This window comes from Lissotriton vulgaris, chromosome 5 (assembly GCF_964263255.1).
Source record: "Lissotriton vulgaris chromosome 5, aLisVul1.2, whole genome shotgun sequence".
NCBI classification, from domain to species: domain Eukaryota; kingdom Metazoa; phylum Chordata; class Amphibia; order Caudata; family Salamandridae; genus Lissotriton; species Lissotriton vulgaris.
Genome location: NC_141693.1, coordinates 1,053,267,395 through 1,053,288,340, shown reverse-complemented (window position 1 = coordinate 1,053,288,340; position 20,946 = coordinate 1,053,267,395). Strand labels below are relative to the sequence as shown.

The window sequence follows — 20,946 nt, the reverse complement described above, 5'->3', positions numbered from 1 at the left end:
ACACAGCTCTTGCTACCTATTCATTCTCAATTTAGGATGGTGGCAGACTTATTCATACCTGTGGCAAGGATATCAAGCAAGTTCAGAGACAGGAGAACTTTCCTACTCAGTGGCACATAGAATGATCTACACACAGCATGGCCTAAAATTGGAGTGAAAGCAGGAAAAGGACACAGCACTCCCAGGGCCTCTGGGATGTACGATGCTGGGCTGGACTCGCTTGGAGGGGTAAGGTTAGTAGGGTGATACGAGGGAAGACTGCTCAGTTGGTTCTGGCAGAGAAGTTGCCTAACAACCATTTTGTGTCTAACCCTGCAAAGCCACGGATGCAAGCTAGGAATTTTAAGGAAGACTCCGTTTGAGCATGGAGACTGACTGCCTTTGAACACCACCGGGCGCACTGCAAAGCGTTGGGTACATCAGTGTGGGGACTGTCAGTAGTCAGCCATTGTTTTATGCCAAAGTTAATTTTCCTCATCAGTCTCAAGGCTCTGCAAGTGTTTATGGTACGGTAGATGTTAAATATTGTTGATTCAATTAGGAACTCCGTTTCAGAATCTCATTCAGCAAGATTGTGTTTATTAAGTGTGTAGTAACCAACAAAAATCCTTGCATGATACAAATCTTAAATTGAAAGCTGGAATGAAGTGTAGCAGCTGCGGTCAGCCGACATTGCAGAAGGAACACCTTGAGAGAGGCGGTAGAGAAGTGCAATACCAAGCGAAAATCTGTGAAAGTAACACAATGACTATGTAACACTTTCCAATCGGTCTGGTCTTTGAGGTTAAGACTGCAGGTCCAGTTTAAAAGACAGAAACCTCTCCAACAGTAAACATGTTTCTAATTAAAAAGTCAGTTTCCGATCCCATTCATCGCCTGATCAAGCGGCTGCGTCCCACCAGAGCAGTATCTTCTTTAGAAGCGATTCCTGTATTTGTAACAATAAAGACTTGGGTGCCAGTCGCTAAAACATTGACATGATGCGAATATAACCCTTCCTGTACATGTGAATGCTTGAGCAACACAATATTAAAAGTGGCAGCAAAACGGTTCATAAAAAGTAAAACATCTCTTTTAAGTGACCAGCGGTTGAAGGTATAGGTGACACTGAAAAGCACATTCCATCAAAGATGCTGCCTCTTGGCGCTAGATCTGTGGTCTCTTTTAGGAAAAGGCACTGCACAGAGGGTGAATCTGGATTTTCAGTTCCGGTATCTTTGGCAGGGCCGACTGCTCCAGCAGTGCTCTGAACACTTCACGGTTTCCGGAAGTCACACATTTCTGAAGGAAGCTAGGTTTGTGTAACATTTTGTGAGGTATTTGAGAAGTTGCTGAATGTGGCGGTTTAAGGCGGGGCTTACAAGAAGTTGACCTAGTTTCACAGGCTCTCGAAACGAAAGACTGCTGGTGACAGCACTGCGGGCTGTCACTCGTTGTCCTGCTGCGGTGCCTGGGAGTCGTGGACTGGCAGGTGTCGCAGGCAGCGCCTTACAGTCCCTTGTTAAAATAGACATAGCGAACCTTGTCTCCATATTGGGCCAAAATGGAGTCCCTGAGCTGTGGTTCCAGGTTATTCACGGCCAAAGAACTAAAAGACAGGAAAGATTCAATGAATGTTTATACAAATGTGGCCCTTACAATGACTTGTAAAAACAGTCAGCAAACAAAGTCATGAAATGTTTCATGCCCCAACCCACATCTGTGAACACAGGCAGACACACCGTGAAATATCTCCCAATCCACAAACATTAAGTAAAATCAAATCCCAAACTATAGTTGGCACCCTTGATGAAGCTTTGGAGTAAACCTTTATAGCGACAGAAGCAAAGCAATTCAAAACAGTCATTTTGGTGGTCGGTGCTCCAGCAGACACATGGACTCGCAAATGTGTCTGTCTGCCTTCGTTTCGGCCCTGCCCAAATAGAACTGTGAGGAACCTCACAAACCACAACTTGGTACATGCACACTTCAGAAGGTTGAACACTGCAACAGAACAATGGCACACCGAGAATCTGAAATAACTCTTATGTCCCAGATCACACGATGTCTGCACAGCAAGGATGCAATGCATTATTCTCGCACTGGACCTAAAGTAGGGTTTTTCAGATAAGTAAGGGGAGAAGGCTTGGGTCAGTCACTTTAATGATGTTGGCTTAATTTCCTGCGTCCGCTTGGCAGAGATGAAACACTTTGCGCTCTACTAGTGATCTTACATCACACACCCCTTTCAAGAATTTGGATGATACATTAAAAGGCAGGTGTCTTAGGCTATAGATATTGCGGAGGGTGTTTCTTTGGTTGCCGTCATTTCAAGGCTTCCCTCATCAATCAATGTTTTCCTCCCAAACTCATTTAAGAAAGCTGCCTCCAATATATCTTGTACCAGAGTTTTCCCTGAAGGACAATGGCAGGTTCTTTCACAATAAAGGTATCCCTTAAACAAAACCTCCCATTTACCACCACAATAACCACAAGTTAAATACATGCTTGAGCCTGACAGAGGCACCTTCTAAGCTGTAACCAATCACAGCTGCTTTAACAAAACTCAAAGACAGTCAGTTGAGATGCCCGGAAGACATGTTTCTTTGTGCTTCACTGACAGAAAAGACAGGTATGGAATACTTGGCTTCATTAGAAACTATACACCCCACCCATAACCAGGGCTAAAATGAGGTGTCTTACACAAATGGTGAATGAAAACTATGCGTTTACAGCTCTACATCTGAGCCATACACATCAATTTAAATTAGAAAAACGTAGAAACAACATTAAGAGTATCACAGAAGTTCTCCAAGCTAATTATGTAAGTGGTGAAACCTGGCCATTAATTTGGACTATTGTTGTATTAACATTTTAACTCTAGTAATCATTATTACGACAGCCTGAAGCTTCTCTCTGTTAAACATGCTTATTTTAGTACGGACTGCGTCTTACATTAATGATGAAATAAATGAAAAAGAAAAAAAAAAGTCTACTACCATCTTTGAGGGAACAGTGAACAGGCAACTGGAACCATGAAGATCAAGCTGCAAACAGAGACAAAAGGAGCATTTAAAAAGCACAAGGCAGTTTTCGAGTAGTCTAACAATTCTATCAATAACCACCCCAGACAGCAGTATTACTTTCTGCAACTGTATCATGCTTGAGGGAGAAAAGTACAGTTTTTCATGTGCCACAGAGAAATAAAAAAAAGCCAAAATAAACGTTATCCGTTCCCATGAGAAAAGGTGATTGAAGCTAATCAGGGAACATGTGCTGTCTGATTTTTTTGTCTATCTGTAGCGACACAGGAGTATTGGAACAGCTGGTGAGAGGCTGTGTGACCACAGCTGGATGGACATCACGTATGCTGGGAAACAAAATTTGCTTCTGGGAACAGTAGACACCCACTGAGCGTCAAGCAGAGGCAGCATGTCTGTGAGATCTGTAGGTGTTGCTGTTAAAGGCCAAATTCTGCAGGAGAGTTATAGTTCTCTGAAGAGCTTATGTAACCAGTATAACTGACCCCGCCTGTACCAAACAGTCAGCCTAATAAAGGAATACATGGACTCCTGACTTCTTAAGCTAGGCCGCCACCTCTTCAGGGCCTTAGTAAAATACTTATGCTGAATTTGTCAGGCCAACTTGTCCTGTCACTTAAACCGGGTCAGTGAACAGAGTTACAGGATAGCCTCAGGTCGCTGTCCTTCTTGGGGACCCAGAATTAAAGAGAGCAAAATCATTTACCCCTTTCCTGCAAGGGCCCAACTTCTAAGCCCTTTTCTAATCAGGGCAATAAGCTCTGCCTCCCAGATCGAGGTACCAGGGAACACATCCTGAGGAAAGCGTAGATCTTGCGATAAGCGGGAAGACCACGCAGTCTGATGTTATGTTTTCCCAGCTGGAGGAGAAATTGGAAATCACACCTCCACCTGTGCTGCAGATGTGGGGAATCAAAAAGGTTTTGAGGCAGCAGATCCATCAGAGGATTCTGCGGAGAGTGGACTGCTGCTGTTGCTGGTATCCCTTAGATGGACCTAAGTAACAAAATAAGCAGTACATATATTGTGGTTTCTAATTCAACTGGGACGGTTGCTGATGACGTGACAAAGGGAGGCCAGTCACAGTGAGTATGGTGCACCACAACGGTTTTTGAAAACATCTAGGGAGGAGTTATTGTTTTCCCTGAACAGCTACTAGCCACTGAAGGACATGTCCATTCAAGTTACATCTCCCAAGAAGCCAGTGGAATGCCTCCAAGAATGACGGCCAAAGTCCTGCTGCAGGCATGTACTGGGCCACAGTGTTGCCGGATCCCAGGTCTCAACTCAAGATATCCTGCAGTCGTTGATCAAGTCTTAAAATGATTTCTTCATATGTTCAGGCAGTCACATTACCATAATTTATGGCAGATCCCACAAGGGGTGGATGTTATAGCCCAAAAGACACATGGTAATGGTTGTGCATAAGGTCTGACTTCTTGATGCAAAGACTTCCCACAGAGTGAAACCTTTAGGGGAGCCTTAGGAAAAGCATCAACGTTCAATTTGTCAGATGTAATTGACCCACCAAACTCTGGTCAAGGTTTCATCAGACAATTTGTCTGTGGACTGCTGGGACCGAAAAGATTTTTTTCCAGATAGTCAGAAAAGTGCCTCCCCTAAAAGACATAGGGGTTCTGAAACTGCAGAACATGGCTACAGGATTTCAGTCAAAATACTGGGCTTTAGTTCAGCTGTGGTTATAGGTATTTCTTTTGGCTGCTTTGTGTCCCACTAAGGTGAAGGAACAACTTTCTTCTAAATGGGGGCGGGGGTGGCTTAGGGGTGAAGATGTTCCCCTTTGGGATATGTCAGGGAAAAACAGCTGCGGTGTTACAAAGAGGTGCTCATCCTTCATTCACATTATTGTCCTTTGTGTGTCCATAGTCTCAGTTGTATACGACTAAGGAGTTAGGTCCTACAGGGAGTGGGCTGGACCCTTTTTAAACAGCAAAAATGCACAAGCTGCCCACCTCCCACCTTTTGTCAATAATTATTTCCAAGACAAAACCAAAAAAGGAAAGAAATAATTTTGGTTTGTCTGGGTATCTTTATTTATACCCCTACAATTCTTTTCAATTCTTTTTGTGAGCTCTTTTCATCATATTTTTATGAATAAAAAAGACACATATATACATTCACTTCTATTTACAACACTTGTACATAATACAATACATAACTCTTAAAGGGAGAAACAATACACACAACTCTTACTGAAAGAAACAATATGACAAACAACCTACATACACAACAAATACTACATCTCAATGTATTTGTAATTAAGAAAAATTAATAAATGACAATATTCAAAGGAATAGCCTTCAGACAAAGTCAAAAGAAGGAGATTATTTCACCAAAAGGTGACCAAATGTTTATGTCCAGCCAACGCTGGTTTACTCAATCAATGGGAATTTTTCACTCCTTAGGTTTTGTAGGGGTATAAATAAAGATACCCAGAAAAAACAAAATTATTTCTTTCCTTTTTTGGTTTTGTCTTGGAAATATTTATTGACAAAAGGTGGGAGGTGGGCAGCTTGTGTATTTTTGCCATAGTCTCAGTTGGACATTGCTAGGACATCAGAATCAGAACAGAAACGTTTGTACTTCCTGGTGAGCCTTTAGGCTGGCTTTGAGGTGTTCTTACAGAGGGGCATCATCAGATAGGTACATACCGTCTCTTTTGCCACTATCACCAGCCATTTTTGAAGGTGAAATCAGTGCATGTATTAAAGTGTTGAGTCTTTGAATGGCTCAGGGAGAAGAAATGTTTCCTCTCCTTCTTCGAGTGGGGGATTTTTCTGCGTTTTGTGGCTTCAGCATCATCGTTCCTGTATTGAGACTTATTTTTTGGAGAATGGGACCACTTTTGTGTGTATATCTAAAAGGCTCGTCGAAAAATAGCTTGACCTCCAACTCCCTAGTGGCCTTTGGGTACATCAAAGAACAACTGCAGTTCAAGGGATCATAGTCAAATCCAAGACACTATATGTAGTGAGAAAGCGATAAGAAAATCTTTTTACTTCATGTGTAGTAGGGTTCAAATCTAGGTTGAGACATTAACCTCCTAGTTGCTGTTGATCGCTGTGGAATCTCATCAATAAAACACAACAAAGAGCTCCGTTCCTAGGTCAATGAGGCTTTGAAAACAGGGAGTGACGCCACAGCACCAGTCCTAGTTATGTCCTGGTGGCCTCGCATTCTAGGTGGGTGAAGCTGCATGACACCATCTGGTAGGGGTAGAGATCGGCTGGTTCCATATCCAGTCTGGACCTGGAGGATATTCATGAGCTGAGGAATCTGTTTCTGCAGGAAGACGTTTCCATCAGAAATATTGTGTGGCTGTCATGCCACTCAAGTCCACCAGCTAACAAAGACAAGCAAGAGATCTACAGAAATTCATATGTCAGGGCTCCCAATATTGAGAAGGCATTTACGGTCTCTGAAAGCACGGCATACAAAATTAGATAGTACAAATAACTCACTATGGGCTTTTAGAATGTTAATAGTGGGTGACAACTGCTGCGCCCAAGATACTCTACTAGAGGTGAGTGGAGCAAGCAACAGACCAGCTGCTGCCTCACCATGAACAATGAGGAACTGCAACAGAGGGCTGCTGGCTCCATGACCCCTATGAAAAACACAGCAAAGAGACTAGATAAGCAATGGGCATTGCAAACATAAGGAACATGGGAATGCTAACAGGCGCTGTAGCGAAGGCCTGCAAATTGACCTGAAAACCTTTAGCACAACATGTGAAACAAGACACAGGTGAAGACAAATTCTCATAAATGCACAAAATAGCGCCGTACCCTGAACAAGGTGCAGTATGAGGAATCTTTAAGGTACAACTTCCCAGAAGTTCATATATAAGCACTGTAAGATTTTATTTTCTGACATTTTGTCTTACTCCCTGTTACTCCCCATGTTAGGAGAGGGGCAGGGAGGGGAATTGCAGGTGCTAAGGTAGTCACTAATAGATCTGGGGCACAGGAGGGTACCCCCAAATTCAAAGCTTATCTTTCAGAAAAGGAGTGCACATTTATCCAGTGAGAAGTGAAGGAGCCTGTGTCTGGGATTACAATAAACGTAAACAGATGAACGGGTGTGATGTATATGCAAGATGCCTATGATTACTTGAGATTTAAGCGCACGGGCGGTTAATAACCTCGACATGTATATGGTCATCATTTTGTCGCAAAACATCGCAGTTGAAACATAGGAGGTAGAGATTTTGACCTTTATGAGTAGACAACACGGGTTATTTTCCAATTACTGTATGTTTAATAATTAGTCTAAGATGAGTAATTCCTCACCACTTTTAGCGAAGAGAAAGACAAATTCAAATAAATACAGCCAGTTTACTGCAGTGTTGCCTGACTTTGAGTAGTACAACTATAGTAACTAGTCTCTAATGCTGAAAGACTGGAAAGAAAGTTACACTTACAAACCACCAACGAGTATCACTTGCAGCGGTGCATGAAGGACTCGTATTCTCTGAAACACAAGGCACAAGACACATTGATGAGTATACGACAATCCATTATACTGCATAACAAGATCAAAGTCTTCCACATGTATGCCACTAAAATGGTTTTAAAAACATAATATCAAAGGGAATACGCGGGTTGACAAAAGCACTATGGGTCCAATGTACAAAGGGTTGGGCTGGGGTTTTGCACACCAACTGATTTGTGACTCCACCTTCATTTTTTGGCTGAGAAAATATACAAATTCTTTGCAGTGCAAAAATGGCCATTCTGTGAAATTAGCTGAATCCTGCATTTAGAAAAGTAGCATCCTGTGCATAACACCGGTGGGAGCATGGGCATTCCCCTAGACCCATGTGCAGCATTCACACGCTCAGGGTGGAATCTGTTCTTCAGATACACCTTCTTCTTTGTGCATGGATCCCACTATCTCCCCCCTACCACCCTCCACTTCAGAATCTCAATCCGATGTAAAGTGTACTTTTTGAGTCAGTAAGGCAATTCTGAGTTGCAATATTCCTTTAGGACATTTCGAATTACCTTTTTGTGGTCGCATCAAGCCCTTATGTTACTACATTGACACTGTCTGAGCCAAGAAAAGAGAAACCGAGGGTGAGAAACTGTAAACCTGATGAGCAATACTTGAAGGAAAAAGAAAGGATGGATTTCAAGAGAGAAACTTTCTGCTAACTTAAACAAACTGAAGCACCATGGGTCTGATCTAAAACTCCTAATGGTTTTGACAGCAGAACGAGCCCAACGGGTTTAATCAATAAAGTTCCCCTGGAGGCGATAAATGACAGCTCTGGGGTGGTGTCTCTTGACTGAATGGGCCGAAAGCGGACTGCTGCTAAAACACTTTACTAAGAAAAGGAACAAACAAACTGCTGGAGACTTAGGAAGAAAAGAAAGGTTGCCACTAACAGGAGAGCTGTAGTTAGGAAGGGAAGTGGGAATCTAACACATAAAGAGCAAGAGGGCCTGGGTAGTAACCTTGCTGGGGATACGACACCCGTGTAGGCAATGCTCAATTTCAGTATCGTTTTTTTCGTGATGGGGGAGTAATGTAGAGGAGGTTGTACTGGTGATGTGAACTCAGAAAAGCCATGCCACCTGCGCACCAAGACCACACGGCTTAAATCGCGAACACAAGTCAGGAAGTGCAATAAAGCCATGGGGTGAAAAGTTCTAATTATACTGTCCCTACGCCCTTCACATGACCTTCACCTCCCCATCTCACCTCATCGCCCTTTACTTCTCACTCTCCCTTTGCTTGTGCTTGATTAAAAGGCATGAACGCGGTCTTTAAATTACTCAGTAAAATGTACTCTTCGGAAATGGGCTTTGTTCAGTGTAATAAGAATTGTAACGATCTTTGGGCCGAGTGGTCGCAGGTTCGGGTGATACATTTGGTTAAATATTGTTGGATTTAAGAAGCAAACCCCAGTATAGGTGATGGGAGTCCGAGTCCTATGATTATTTTAACCACCAGATACAAATATAAAGTAGGATCCCCAGTGTAGTGTAGGTGAAGAAAAGCCAGAAGGCAAAGGGGCCTTGCAAGAGAGAAAGATGCAAGCAGACTGGAATGACTTGGCAATCCTAATCTACTCGCAAGGTCGACATTTCAATGTGCTTCGGTTTTCTTTTTCCCAGTGGAGAGAAAAAAATGTATTGAACCTCATATTAGATCGCTACTAGTCATAGCGCAATGCTATAGAAAAGCTTAAGTTGTAATGGGGTCCACTTATGTGTCTCTAGTGGCATACAACTCAAAATCTTAGCAATTCTCGAGTTTAGGTGCTACTTTCAGATCCTGTTGCAACCCCATACTAAGTCAACTTTAACTCCCACTATTCCAGACTTATCAATTGTGTTTATAGATGTTTAAAATGCTATATACGGTGCGATGGATTTTTGGAAATGGCACGAGTCATCCCTGTTAAATGGCAGCAGTTTGGGTGCATGATGGTTGCTCAAGTTAGAAAATGTGCTGCTTATTTAGAAAGGTTTGTGTTTGGATGTACAATGTCAATTCTGTTGGTGTGTAAACTGTGTCTTTGTGGGTACATAATGGTGGCTGTTTCTCTTCTGCTATTACCTGAGTACGTTTGCAATGTGATGCGTTTGTGCCAACTGTGTATTTTGTTTGTTAAATGTATGCATGACTGAATTACCTTTTTCTTGCAGTCACACTGTAATGCATTGGTAAATGTTAGCTGTGGATGTATGACATTTGTTGTGTTGGCATGTAGTGGTGTGTGTTACTGCATGATTGTTGTGAGGAATTACCACTCCCTGGAGGACATGCAAGAGAGCAACGCGGGGGCGCTGGGGGATGAGCTCCCTGAAGGAAGTGTAGCTTTCTGGCACTCGCTCCGACTCTTAATTATGTCATGGATAGCATTGACCAAAAAGATTTGTTGCCCCGGATCTTTACTTCTTTACTAATCTCCCAGCTTGGTTGTGGGCCCAGAGGTTAAAGCAATTGGAATTGTTATTGAGAGAACTTATTTGGGATGTCGGGAAACATAGGGTGCCCCTAGAAATTCTCAGGCGACTAGCCTTGGAAGGAGGCCTGAGCATGCCAGACTTTGAATGATATCACCTGGCTGACCAGCTTCACTGGTTTACGCCAAGCTGGATGGCAATCATTGGGATGTCTGGGGATGTTACCAAACCAGGGGGTGCTCCTGGCCCGCCTGCTGCAGCAGAGACCTGGGCTGGGAAGAGCCAGGGCACTTTTAATGACTGCACTGCGGTGCTGGTGGCGCTGTGTCTGAAGGACGGAGATGAGAACACAGTATGCCCCATCGCTCCCACTGGTGGGCCTACCACGGGGAGCACCCTGCCTAATTGACCCCAGCACACCTAACAACATGGATGGAGGTAGGATTAGTGACGGTAGGTGACTGTTATTAGGTCTCCACCCCGATGCCGGTGGGAACCCTAGTAGAATCATGTGAGTTGCCCGCTGGGCAATTTATTACCTATGAGGCACTGACTCGTTCTTTAACGGTGCTCTGGGGACCCGGAGTGGAAGAACCCCAGACCAATGATGTTCCACATTTATTGCTATCCCTGGGTGGAAGCAGGCATCTGGTCAAATGGCTACATGGTGCCCTGAATGGGATTCAAACTAATCTGAACATTACCCAACAAAAATGATAAGGTGTACTGGGTAGGGCAATTACAGACAGGAACTCGGTGAAAATATTGTCCTATCCACAGAAAATGTCCCAGAACACCCGGTTTTAAGTCATCCAGTTCAATTCTCTACACCAAACATATCTCACCCCGAAGAAATTGACTGCTATATATGGCGAGGAACCCAAACGCTGCCCTTGCTTGCACACTAGAGGAGGCAAACGCCTGTCATATTGTCTGGTCCTTTGCATCTCCGCAGGAATTCTGGCCCACAGTGGTGAAAAGGTTGAATGTCACACTGAACTATGACTTACCATGCACCCTAAAAGTGTGTTTGTTGGGCCCATTTCCCAGCCCAACGCTCAAGAACGTAGGAAACCATTTTATTGAAATGCCCTTTATATTGACCAAGAGGCAGATATCCATGACATGGAAGTCTGCATGTGGCCCAGTGTTGGCAAGATGGGAAGCCGCTGTTAGATGGAGACGACCAATAGATCCGCTATGGACGGAAGTGGTGGATATGTTTGACAACCCCAGGAGTACTGATTCACCCCCATTCACTGAGCTCGAGATCTGAAGACGGGACAGTGGGAGTGACTAAGAGCAAGCATGGGGAGCCGCCTAGAGCCCTGGAGGAATTAGATTATCGAAATGAGGGCATGCCTGTTCTCCAGAGAGACTTGGTTGTATGATGTGACACATGGGGCACGGCTGTAATCCACTGTAATGCGCTATTTTCTTGCCAGAGGGGAACCCCCCGACCCCCCCTCCCCTCCCCATGCACACTCCTGACTGAGCTGTTGGAAGCTAACTCACCTGGAACCCATTGTTCAACCTGTTACAATTTCACAGTTAATGTTTCTTTCACTATGCCCTGCACATTTGAATAATATACCTCGTATTCTCGCAGGACTTTGTTATGTTAAAACCGTTAAGCTGAATAGGGAGACCTGTGGATTTAGATGTACAATATTGTATCTTGTGGCCTTGTACTGGCTATCCTGGGAGGCCAGTCCCCACAGAGGCATGATGGGAAAAGTTACAGAAATATACGGATCATTTATATACATGTGCAGGCTGATAAAAATATTTTAAAAAACAAACATGATTGTTGTGAGCAAGTACTATTGTGTGTTTTTGTGTGTCTGACGGTAGGTGTGATAGCATCTAATGGTTTTGTTATGGCGCGGGGGGTGAGTTGGTGGCTATTATGCCATTTGTTGTTATTTACATAGCCTTATGTTGCTATGTGTTGTCATTTGAACGCGGAGTGTAGTTGCATATTGTGTTTGTTGGAGAAAAGTAGTGCTCACCCAGTCATACATAATGTTGACTTGATGGCTGTATAACTGTGGGCGTATTGTAAAATGAAGATGACTAGGTGCAGGTAAGATGGAGTGTTGGTTAATGCTGCAAATTAATAAAAAATGGTGGCTTCTTGACCTAGACACTTTAGCCGCCATTGTAAACAAGATCTATTCTCGAGTATTTTTTCATTATTACATTGCCTAACGCCACTACTCCTGTTCTAATCCAATATTAACAGACTTTCCAACATGATCTATTCATTACCTTCAATATTCTTTAAGCCATCCCCAAAACCCTGGAACCATAAATAATGTTGTCACATGGATTGTGATATCTCTGAAAGTTGTGACATTCTAGTACATCTAGACCTAGTTTTCCACAAGTATTAAAATGTTTAAATAAAGTCTGTATGAAGGAGACATTTTAAAAGCTAGAGTCGCTTACCTTCATAAATTGAAATTTTTCAAGTCTTTCCATCAGTATTGGTAGTAGAACTACGAACAAGATTGAGAGAAATATGATGAATAATGTTATTGCCTGATATGAGCAATACAATATTTGATTACGTTATGAAGTGATCACTGTGCATTACAACGTGCATAAGCATTTCCCTTACAAGGAAGTGAGGCGTGGTCTAAAACACTAGAACCCTGGAGCATCTGTCTTTACCAATCGTGGTCTAATTAAGTGACATATGCATTTCCTTACCACTACGAATGCCCTGTTCATGACCTCACAATCATCAACTATTACCCATGACATCATCCATAACAACAATGACGTAACGAGGTGTTCTGTTTCTACAAATCCCGTGTGGGGAAGTCACTGGCAGATTAGAAGTGGAAATATTGTATACTTTGAGTCAATTTTATCTGAGCTCCCACCGCAGTTAAATCCAGGTGTTCACGGACAAAGGTGCACAAAAGGCCCTCTCAGATACTCCTGGCTCTCTCGTTTGGTGGCTTGGCAGAACTCAAAAGTTGCTGGGGAAGGCAGGAATTAACAAGCACAGCACAACACTGTAAAAGACAAAGAACGCAAGGCGATGGAATAAAGAACAAGCATTGGCATAGCCAATAGGTCTCGCCTTTGGGACCTTATAAGTATTTAGCTCTGCAGCACAATATCCTTGGTGCAACAACATCAACTGTTGCATGGCTAAACACTTAGAGGGTCCCAAAGGCGAGACCTATTGGCTATGCCAATGCTTGCTACATTTCATAAGAAACGTTCAGGATAAGTATGCTATTTATGTAACGATGCTCTCAATGTCTGGACTCGAAGATGTTCAGTTGCACTAAATGTTTTTATTACTGTATAACCAATATCAGAACGCTACCTAGTGCGTGCAACAGCAACAAACCTGCTACAACTCGCATTATTGTATGATGTTAATTGCTTGCTTTCGACCATCTCACACTGAAAAAATACAATAAAGGAATAAAAAAAGACAACGTTCTCCAAATCGCGGTGGATACCAATCGGCTAACTTAAAGACACAATGAAATTCATAAATGTAGCTTTTAGGAATGTAAATTGATCAACGCCATGGGGCCAAACTAGCAGAAAACTGATTTGAACAAATATTGCTAGATTGTCATCATATAATTTAAACATGGCATTTCACATACATAGCAGGCATCTCCAATCGAATATACACGCAGAAGCACACGTGACAAGACGTGCTCTGAACTCAGCTGAAAAATATTAGAAAGTTTCCTTCGGTTGAGTAATGTTGAGCATTTCCTTAAAGAGGCCATCCAGTGCAGAAAAAAACTTCTCGCTTAGCCCTGTCCTGCATCTCTAACAATCCCAAACAATAGGCATTCTAGAATGTTTGTCTGGGTGGTGATCTGAGCTGGGGCTCCAAGATCAACTGTGACATCATTTACCGCATGGGCCTTTTAAATCAGATGCATTGTGAAGGATATGGTATCTATGTGTCAGCTGGCAACAAAAGGTGCAAGTGTAGTGTAATGCTTATGACATACACCGCGCAATGATTCTCGCGATGTATGTTCGCGCTGCTGCGCGTGTATAAACATGTTTATAATTAAATGGTTGTCACTCTCGCATGAACGCCTGTTCTGCGGTTGGCCATTGTCACAGTTGGCTTGCCGCTGGTCAGACGCTTCGTGAACGGATGGTTCTTATACTCAAATAAATTGGATCTTATTCTTGAAAAGACTCATCTCTTATTGTTACATTTGGCGACGATCGGGGAAACAGCTCCACCCGTACCCACGCTTGGATTTTGTTGCATTTGGACTACTTACTTCGTGATCAAGATCTTCGTATTCACCGTCTGACTGTGTATGTCATTCTGGTAGGACCGTTGTTAGAAGTACGTCCTATATCGTTATGTTAACATGAAGCGTCATAACATGAGACGTGATTGGTAAGCCACAAATTTACTATTGGCTTTTTGGATCTAGGAGGCGTGTCTGGATTATTATTATTTTGTCTGCATGTGACTGGACAGCGTTCCAACTCTTAGAAAATATCCTTGCCTATTGGTTGGTGTCAATCAGCTGGATTAAGCGGTGGCGATTATTGGTGGCTGAGTCTTTGTGTGGATATTTTTACTACTGCACGTCTCTACAGCGATGTGCACGCTTATTGAATTTTGAATGATTGGTGATTTGAAACACAGCTACAGCGACACACGCTGAAGGTGACTATTTATTTCAAAGCGGGTTTTACACACTATTCATTATAGCGACACGACTACAGCGATACATTGTCCTGTCTTCACATCACCGAGTCAACTAAAAGTGTATCTCTCCAGCGATACGCACGCTTTTACAAATGTGATTTTAAAAGCGTATTTCTACAGCGATACGCACGCTTGCCCATAAGTGATTTTAAAAGCGTATTTCTACAGCAATACGCACGCTTGCCCAAAAGTGATTTTAAAAGCTTATTTCTACAGCGATATACACGCTTGCCCAAAAGTGATTTTAAAAGCGTATTTCTACAACGATACACACGCTTGTTTAAAAGTAATTACAATAGTGTATTTCTACAGTGATACGCACGCTTGTTTAAAAGGTGATTATTAAGGCGTATTTCTACAGCGATACGCACGCTTTTCTATGAGTGATTAAAAGGGCTTATTTTAATCTGTTTTACATGCGTAACACGTTGTGTTCAATTATATGCACATTTTGATTGTACTGCCTTGCTCTTATTGGTAGCATTTGTGTGAAGCATTCTATTACAATCTTAAGTAAATCATAATCCTATGTGATCTAAAAAAAAAAAAATATTTAATTGATTTACATTATTTGGAAGAATGGCAAACAACCAATGGCATCAGATCACCCAACCACCCCCATTTTTGAGTAAACCAGGGACTCCAGATATTATCTGGACTGAATTGTTCGGTTTATTCGAAAATCGTCTGATTGCAATTGATGCTTCAGAATATTCTTCTCAACGCAAGTTTGCGATTCTTTTTGGATGTCTTGGTCAGGCTGCTCAGAGAATTTTTAAAAGCATTACCCCTAGTGCCCCTCCTGTTTCTCAAGATGAAAGTGGAGATAATCCTTGGAATGTTTATGTTGAAGCCATTGCTAGACTAAAAAAACAGTTCTGTGATGAACCTAATATTATGCTGGAACGTCATCATTTTTATGCAAGGAAACAAAAGCAGGAGGAGAAAGTTGAAGAGTATATTTCTGCTCTTAGAGTTTTAGCCATTACATGTGACTTTGAACCTTCACCAGATAAATTAATCCGAGATCAATTTGTGTTCAATTGCGCTTCAAGAAAAATTAAACATAGGATTCTGGGGTGTAAAAATCCATCATTAAGCGAGGTAGTTGATCTCGCTTTAAGTATTGAGCGGTCTACCTTGACTAGTAAGGTCGTGATGGAACCAATTAAACAAGGAGTAAGTGTGGTTGACGTTTCTGATTCTGATCAGGAAGGAACTGTTTGTGCGATCAACACTAAGGGTAAAACACAGTTTGGTTCTAAACCCTTTCAGAGGAAACAGATTGTGTTCTGTTACAGATGTGGTTCTAAAGACCACATAGGCAACGCTCCAAACTGTCCAGCACTTAAGAAGAAACTTTGTACTGTTTGCAAACGGATTGGGCATTTCTAAGGAGTATGCAGGTTTGCCAAGAAACCCTCAAATGTGAACTTCATCGAGTATGATGTTGATACTTGCTCAAATTCTTTCAAAAATATTGTTGTAACTTTAGATTGTAATGGGGATGTAGATTCTATCAAGGGTTCTTTATGTTCTGCAATTATAGATAACGTTCCATTGCAGGTTATGGCAGATTCTGGTTCCCCATTCACAATCTTAAGAGACTCAACGTTCTATGAAAAATGGAATAGAAGAGTTGAGCTGATAAAATCTGATGTTAACCCCAAGGCATTTGGTGAAAAGGATATCAACATGATTGGTTGTTTTTCAGGTTTGGTTCAATGTCTTGGGAGGGAAACGGTAACTAAGATTTACTTTGCTGAAAAATCGAAGAACATCGTGGGGTGGAAAGATCTTGCTCGGATGGGTTTATATCTGGTTCCTGGGGATGATGACCCTATTAAGGTGGGTGACTTGCCTAAATTCATTAAGAATGATTTACCCGTTTCCATAGTGGATTGTGCTGATACTAATGTTTCAGCTATTCAAGACATCCTCGCGGAGTTCAAATCTGTTTTTAAAGAAGTGGTTGGAAGTGTAAAAGGGTTTGAACACAAAATCAGGTTGATCCCCGGGGCTCAGCCTGTTGCACATAAGGTACGGGCGGTTCCCTTGAGTGTTAGATCAGAATTGAAGAAAATGCTGAAGGATTTATGTGATCAGGCCATCATAGCTGCTATTAATTCATCTCAATGGGTGGCTTCGATCGTAGTTGCCCGCAAAAAGACTGGGGAAATTAGGATGTGTGCAGACTTGCGCTCCCTGAATAAGAATATTATCGTGGACTGTCACCCACTCCATAGGATCCATGAGCTTCTGGCGAACACAGGGGAGGCTAGATGGTTTTCGCTGATCGACCTGAGGTCAGCGTACCATCAGGTTTCGTTGTCAAAAGAGTCTCAAGAACTTACATCTTTTATCACCCCCTTTGGTGCCTTTAAATTTCTACGACTTCCCTTTGGGTTGGCTTCGGCCGGTAGCGTTTTTCAGAAACTCATGGATTTGTTATTTCAAGGGATGTCAGGGGTGCAAGCATATCTTGATGATATTTTAATTTTTGCAAAATCCTTAGATGAGCATATGATTTTAAGACATGTGCTTTCAATCTTAATGTCCAGAAATATGACAGTCCGCAGCGATAAATGTAAATTTGCTGTCAACAAGATTGATTATTTGGATCATACAGTCTCAGACCAGGGTATCACTCCCAAGTTCTCAGTTATCAGGGTGATCGAGGATGCGAAACCCCCAACTGATAAAGACGCTTTACGGTCTTTCCTCGGCTTAGCTGGATACTATGCTATGTTTGTTCAATCTTATTCCCAATTGGTTGAACCCTTAAGATCTCTCTTGCGGAAGGGTTCCAGTTTTGTATGGACTGATGAGTTAAACTGATTTTTTTGTGAGGTGAAAACAATTGCTGTTTCAGCTAAAGCCATACACGCTTTTAGGGAGGATGCTGTTTCTATTATTACAGTGGGCGCTAGCATTTCTGGCCTGAGTGCTGTTCTCACTCAGAGAGTTAACGGTCAGGAGCAGACCGTCGCGTTCCCTTCTAGAGCTCTCAAGGATTTTGAACAAAGATACAGCACAATAGAGAGAGAGGCTCTAGGATGCGCTTGGGCGGTTCACAAGTTTAAAATGTCTATTTGGGGAAGGAAATTTGAGTTAGTTACTGACCACACGCCTTTAGTTTATATTTTTAATAAATCTAGGTCGGCTTCTATGTCAGCGAGACTTATGAGATTGGTGTCGAAGTTGCAAGAGTTTAATTTTACGGTTAAGCATATTCTGGGAAGCAAGAATTTTTGTGCGGATTGTTTATCCAGGATGGCTATGACTAAAGATGATGAAGAAGACTTTCTGGTGGAAGACGTGGAGTGTGTTACTGTGGTGGATGCTGTGAATGAGATGGGTGATATTATTTCTGAGAGTGACTGGAAGGAGGCTGCCTCAGTGGACAATGTGCTGTTGAAAGTCATTGATTATGCTACTCATTGCTGGCCAGAACCTAGGGGTTTGAGTGGAGATTAGCGTAGGTTTGCACAAATTGCGGAGGAGCTTTCGGTGGAGAATGGTATAATTCGTAGAGGGGAAAAATTTGTTCCACCTTTCAGACTGCGTGAGTCAATTATCAATAAGGCACACCAAGGTCATTTAGGGGTGACGAAAACTGTTATGCGTATTAAACAACATTATTGGTGGCCTTCAATTGATATTCAGGTCAGAAATTATATTGATTCTTGTCCTGAATGTTTGATGTCTGACAAACATTGGCGCACTATGAAGGTTCCTTTGCACCCAACTGATTTTCCAAACTCGGCTTGGGAAAAAGTTGGTGTTGATTTCTCAGGTCCGTATTCTATCCTGGAGCAGGAGAATAAGTATGTGATTCTGTTGGTCGATTATTTTTTAAAGTGGATGTATTTTGATTTTGTGAAATCGCCGGATTCGGACTCAACTATTTCTTTTCTCAAAAGGATTTTTGATTTGGAAGGGACCCCTAAATTAATTGTCACCGACAATGAGACACATTTTGTCTCAGAAAAAATGTGTAGGTTTTTGAAGGAATTGGATATCAAACAGTTGAAAGTGGCATTATATTCTCCAGCTTCCAATGGTGTAGTTGAGAGGGGGAATAAGGTAATTAAAGAAGGCATTCAGACCGCAGTGTCATGTAATTACAAGGTGGAGGATTTTGTCAAACAAAAGGTTTGGCATTATAATACGTCCCCTCATTGTGTTACTGGGGTGTCTCCATTTTCTCTTTTGAGAGGGAGGGAAAATCGTTCTCTTTTGTTTCCTTCCTGGTTGAGTCAGAATACTATCAAGAAAGTGGCAGATTTAGATTCGGTTAGGCGGTCTGTTGAGGACAAGCAAACTCGTATGAAGTTACATTTTGATGGAGGAATGGATGGTAAAGTTGTTGATATTCTTGCGGGTGATTGGGTGTTAATTAAGAATCCAGGAAGATTGTCAAAGGTCGTTCGAAATTCTTTGCACCTGTTTTGGTTTTGAAAGTTAGCAAGGGAGCCGCATTTCTGGGGAAAAAGGGTTGGTGGAATAAGCGTCAATTAGTGAAAGTGACGGATCAACAGGCTGAGATTATTGGGGGTAGACATAGGAAAGATCATTCAGATGGTTTGGATTGGAGCTTTTGGTTGAGTGTGCCTAATGTCTTAAAAGAACCTGCTCGTTCTGAACCCTTGCCTGTTCAAATTAATAGTCAACAATGTACTAGGAATGTTGTTAATCTACAAAATGTTGCTTATGATCAAACTCTTTCTTCTTTTGGCAGACCTATTAGAGCACTGGAGAGATATACTGAATTTGTTAGATTTTGAATGTTTCTTTTATTTTCAGGTTGTTTGTTGTTGTAAGGGGGAAGGTGATGTAGTGTAATGCTTATGACATACACCGCGCGATGATTCGCGTGATGTATGTTCGCGCTGCTGCGCGTGTATAAACATGTTTATAATTAAATGGTTGTCACTCGCGCATGAACGCCTGTTCTGCGGTTGGCCATTGTCACCGTTGGCTTGCCGCTGGTCAGACGCTTCGTGAACGGGTGGAGTTCTTATACTTCAATAAATTGGATCTTATTCATGAAAAGACTAATCTTTTATTGTTACAGCAAGCCTACACAAGATGAGGGAGGAAAACAAACAAATAAGAAGCATGCAAATGAGATTGACAAAAGCCAAACGGTGACAAGCAGTGGGCCGACCCAAAGCCCACTTGTAGTACTGGTATTGTACACAATAGGTCTTTCAATAACAGAAAGCTAAATCTAATAATACACAAGAACTAACCAGCATTAGCCATGCCAATAGGTCTGGAATTAGTTGTCAGTATTTGGGTTTTGTCAATGCTTGTTTTGTTTTGTCATAGCTTTTGCAAAACTGTAATGTTGGGGAAGCTGCCAGGGCCGCGTAAAATAAATAAATAAAAGCAAAAAATATTTGTTTTTAGTGTGAGATGGCACACATTGATACAGCCATTCCTGGCAACGAAGGGAACTACTTTGTGTGTGGATATAATGGCAGAATGCTGTCGATGGCAGTGAAGTTAGCCAAACGGCTGAAATAGGCTCAGCCACTGTCCCATGTTGTATTAGCCGGAAAAAATGTGAATTACACAATAACAGACTAATAATATTATTAGGGCTGGAGAAATTTTCAGTTGCACATTCATTTGTGTATTTGCCAGCTGGTTTCCGATTGCCTTACTCATATTCTCCGTGCACATTTTCTGTAGTGATTTTGTGTTCCTCTGAGTAGACATTGCATAATGCCACAACTTTCTTTCGGTGCTTGCATTGTGAATTATCCATATGGCGCTCACGTAGTGGTACCATGCAGAATAAGCATTGGCAAATACAATATTTTTGTGTTGGACACCAGGCTGTTGGCTTTGGCAATGTTTTTGTTTTGTCATGGTTTTTAGGGAACCTGCAGGGTCTTCTTCACTCTAAAAAAGAAACAACAGGCCAAGATGGCGGACGGGACGGACGTGTGAGCGCCCGGCTCCCAAAGCCGTCTGCTCCGCTTTGATATCCTGGCACTAATCCTTGCTTAAACCGCGCTGAGACGATGACATGAACGCGCTGAGGACAGTCGCTTTCATTTGCGACCTCCGCCGGCCGTTTTGGACGAAGACTCGGGGAACTAGCCGATCACCGGGGCTGCCCGCGACCCTTGTGCCGATTGCCGCCGCAGGTCACTGGTGCTCTTAGTCGGGCGGACGGGCTGTGGAGGTGCCGGCGTTTGGGACTGACCCGATTGCGGGAGATGGAAGGAGTTCATCCTGTCCTGCGAGGCGC

At 42.4% G+C, this 20,946-nt stretch overlaps 1 protein-coding gene across 5 annotated transcripts in view; it reads right to left on the bottom strand.

Moving 5' to 3' along the window:
• Positions 1-557: 557 nt before the first annotated feature.
• The window catches only part of SFXN2 (sideroflexin 2), a 241,615-nt gene continuing 221,226 nt past the window's right edge, over positions 558-20,946 (bottom strand). For all 5 annotated transcript variants that reach the window (XM_086922699.1, XM_086922700.1, XM_086922698.1 and 2 more), the window contains exons 9-12: positions 12,410-12,459; positions 7,465-7,514; positions 2,979-3,026; positions 558-1,588 (exon numbers count right to left, since the gene is read on the bottom strand). In XM_086922699.1, the coding sequence (XP_086778825.1) occupies positions 1,489-1,588; positions 2,979-3,026; positions 7,465-7,514; positions 12,410-12,459 (248 nt within the window). In that variant the 3' untranslated portion in view covers positions 558-1,488. The remainder of the gene's footprint in view (positions 1,589-2,978; positions 3,027-7,464; positions 7,515-12,409; positions 12,460-20,946) is intronic.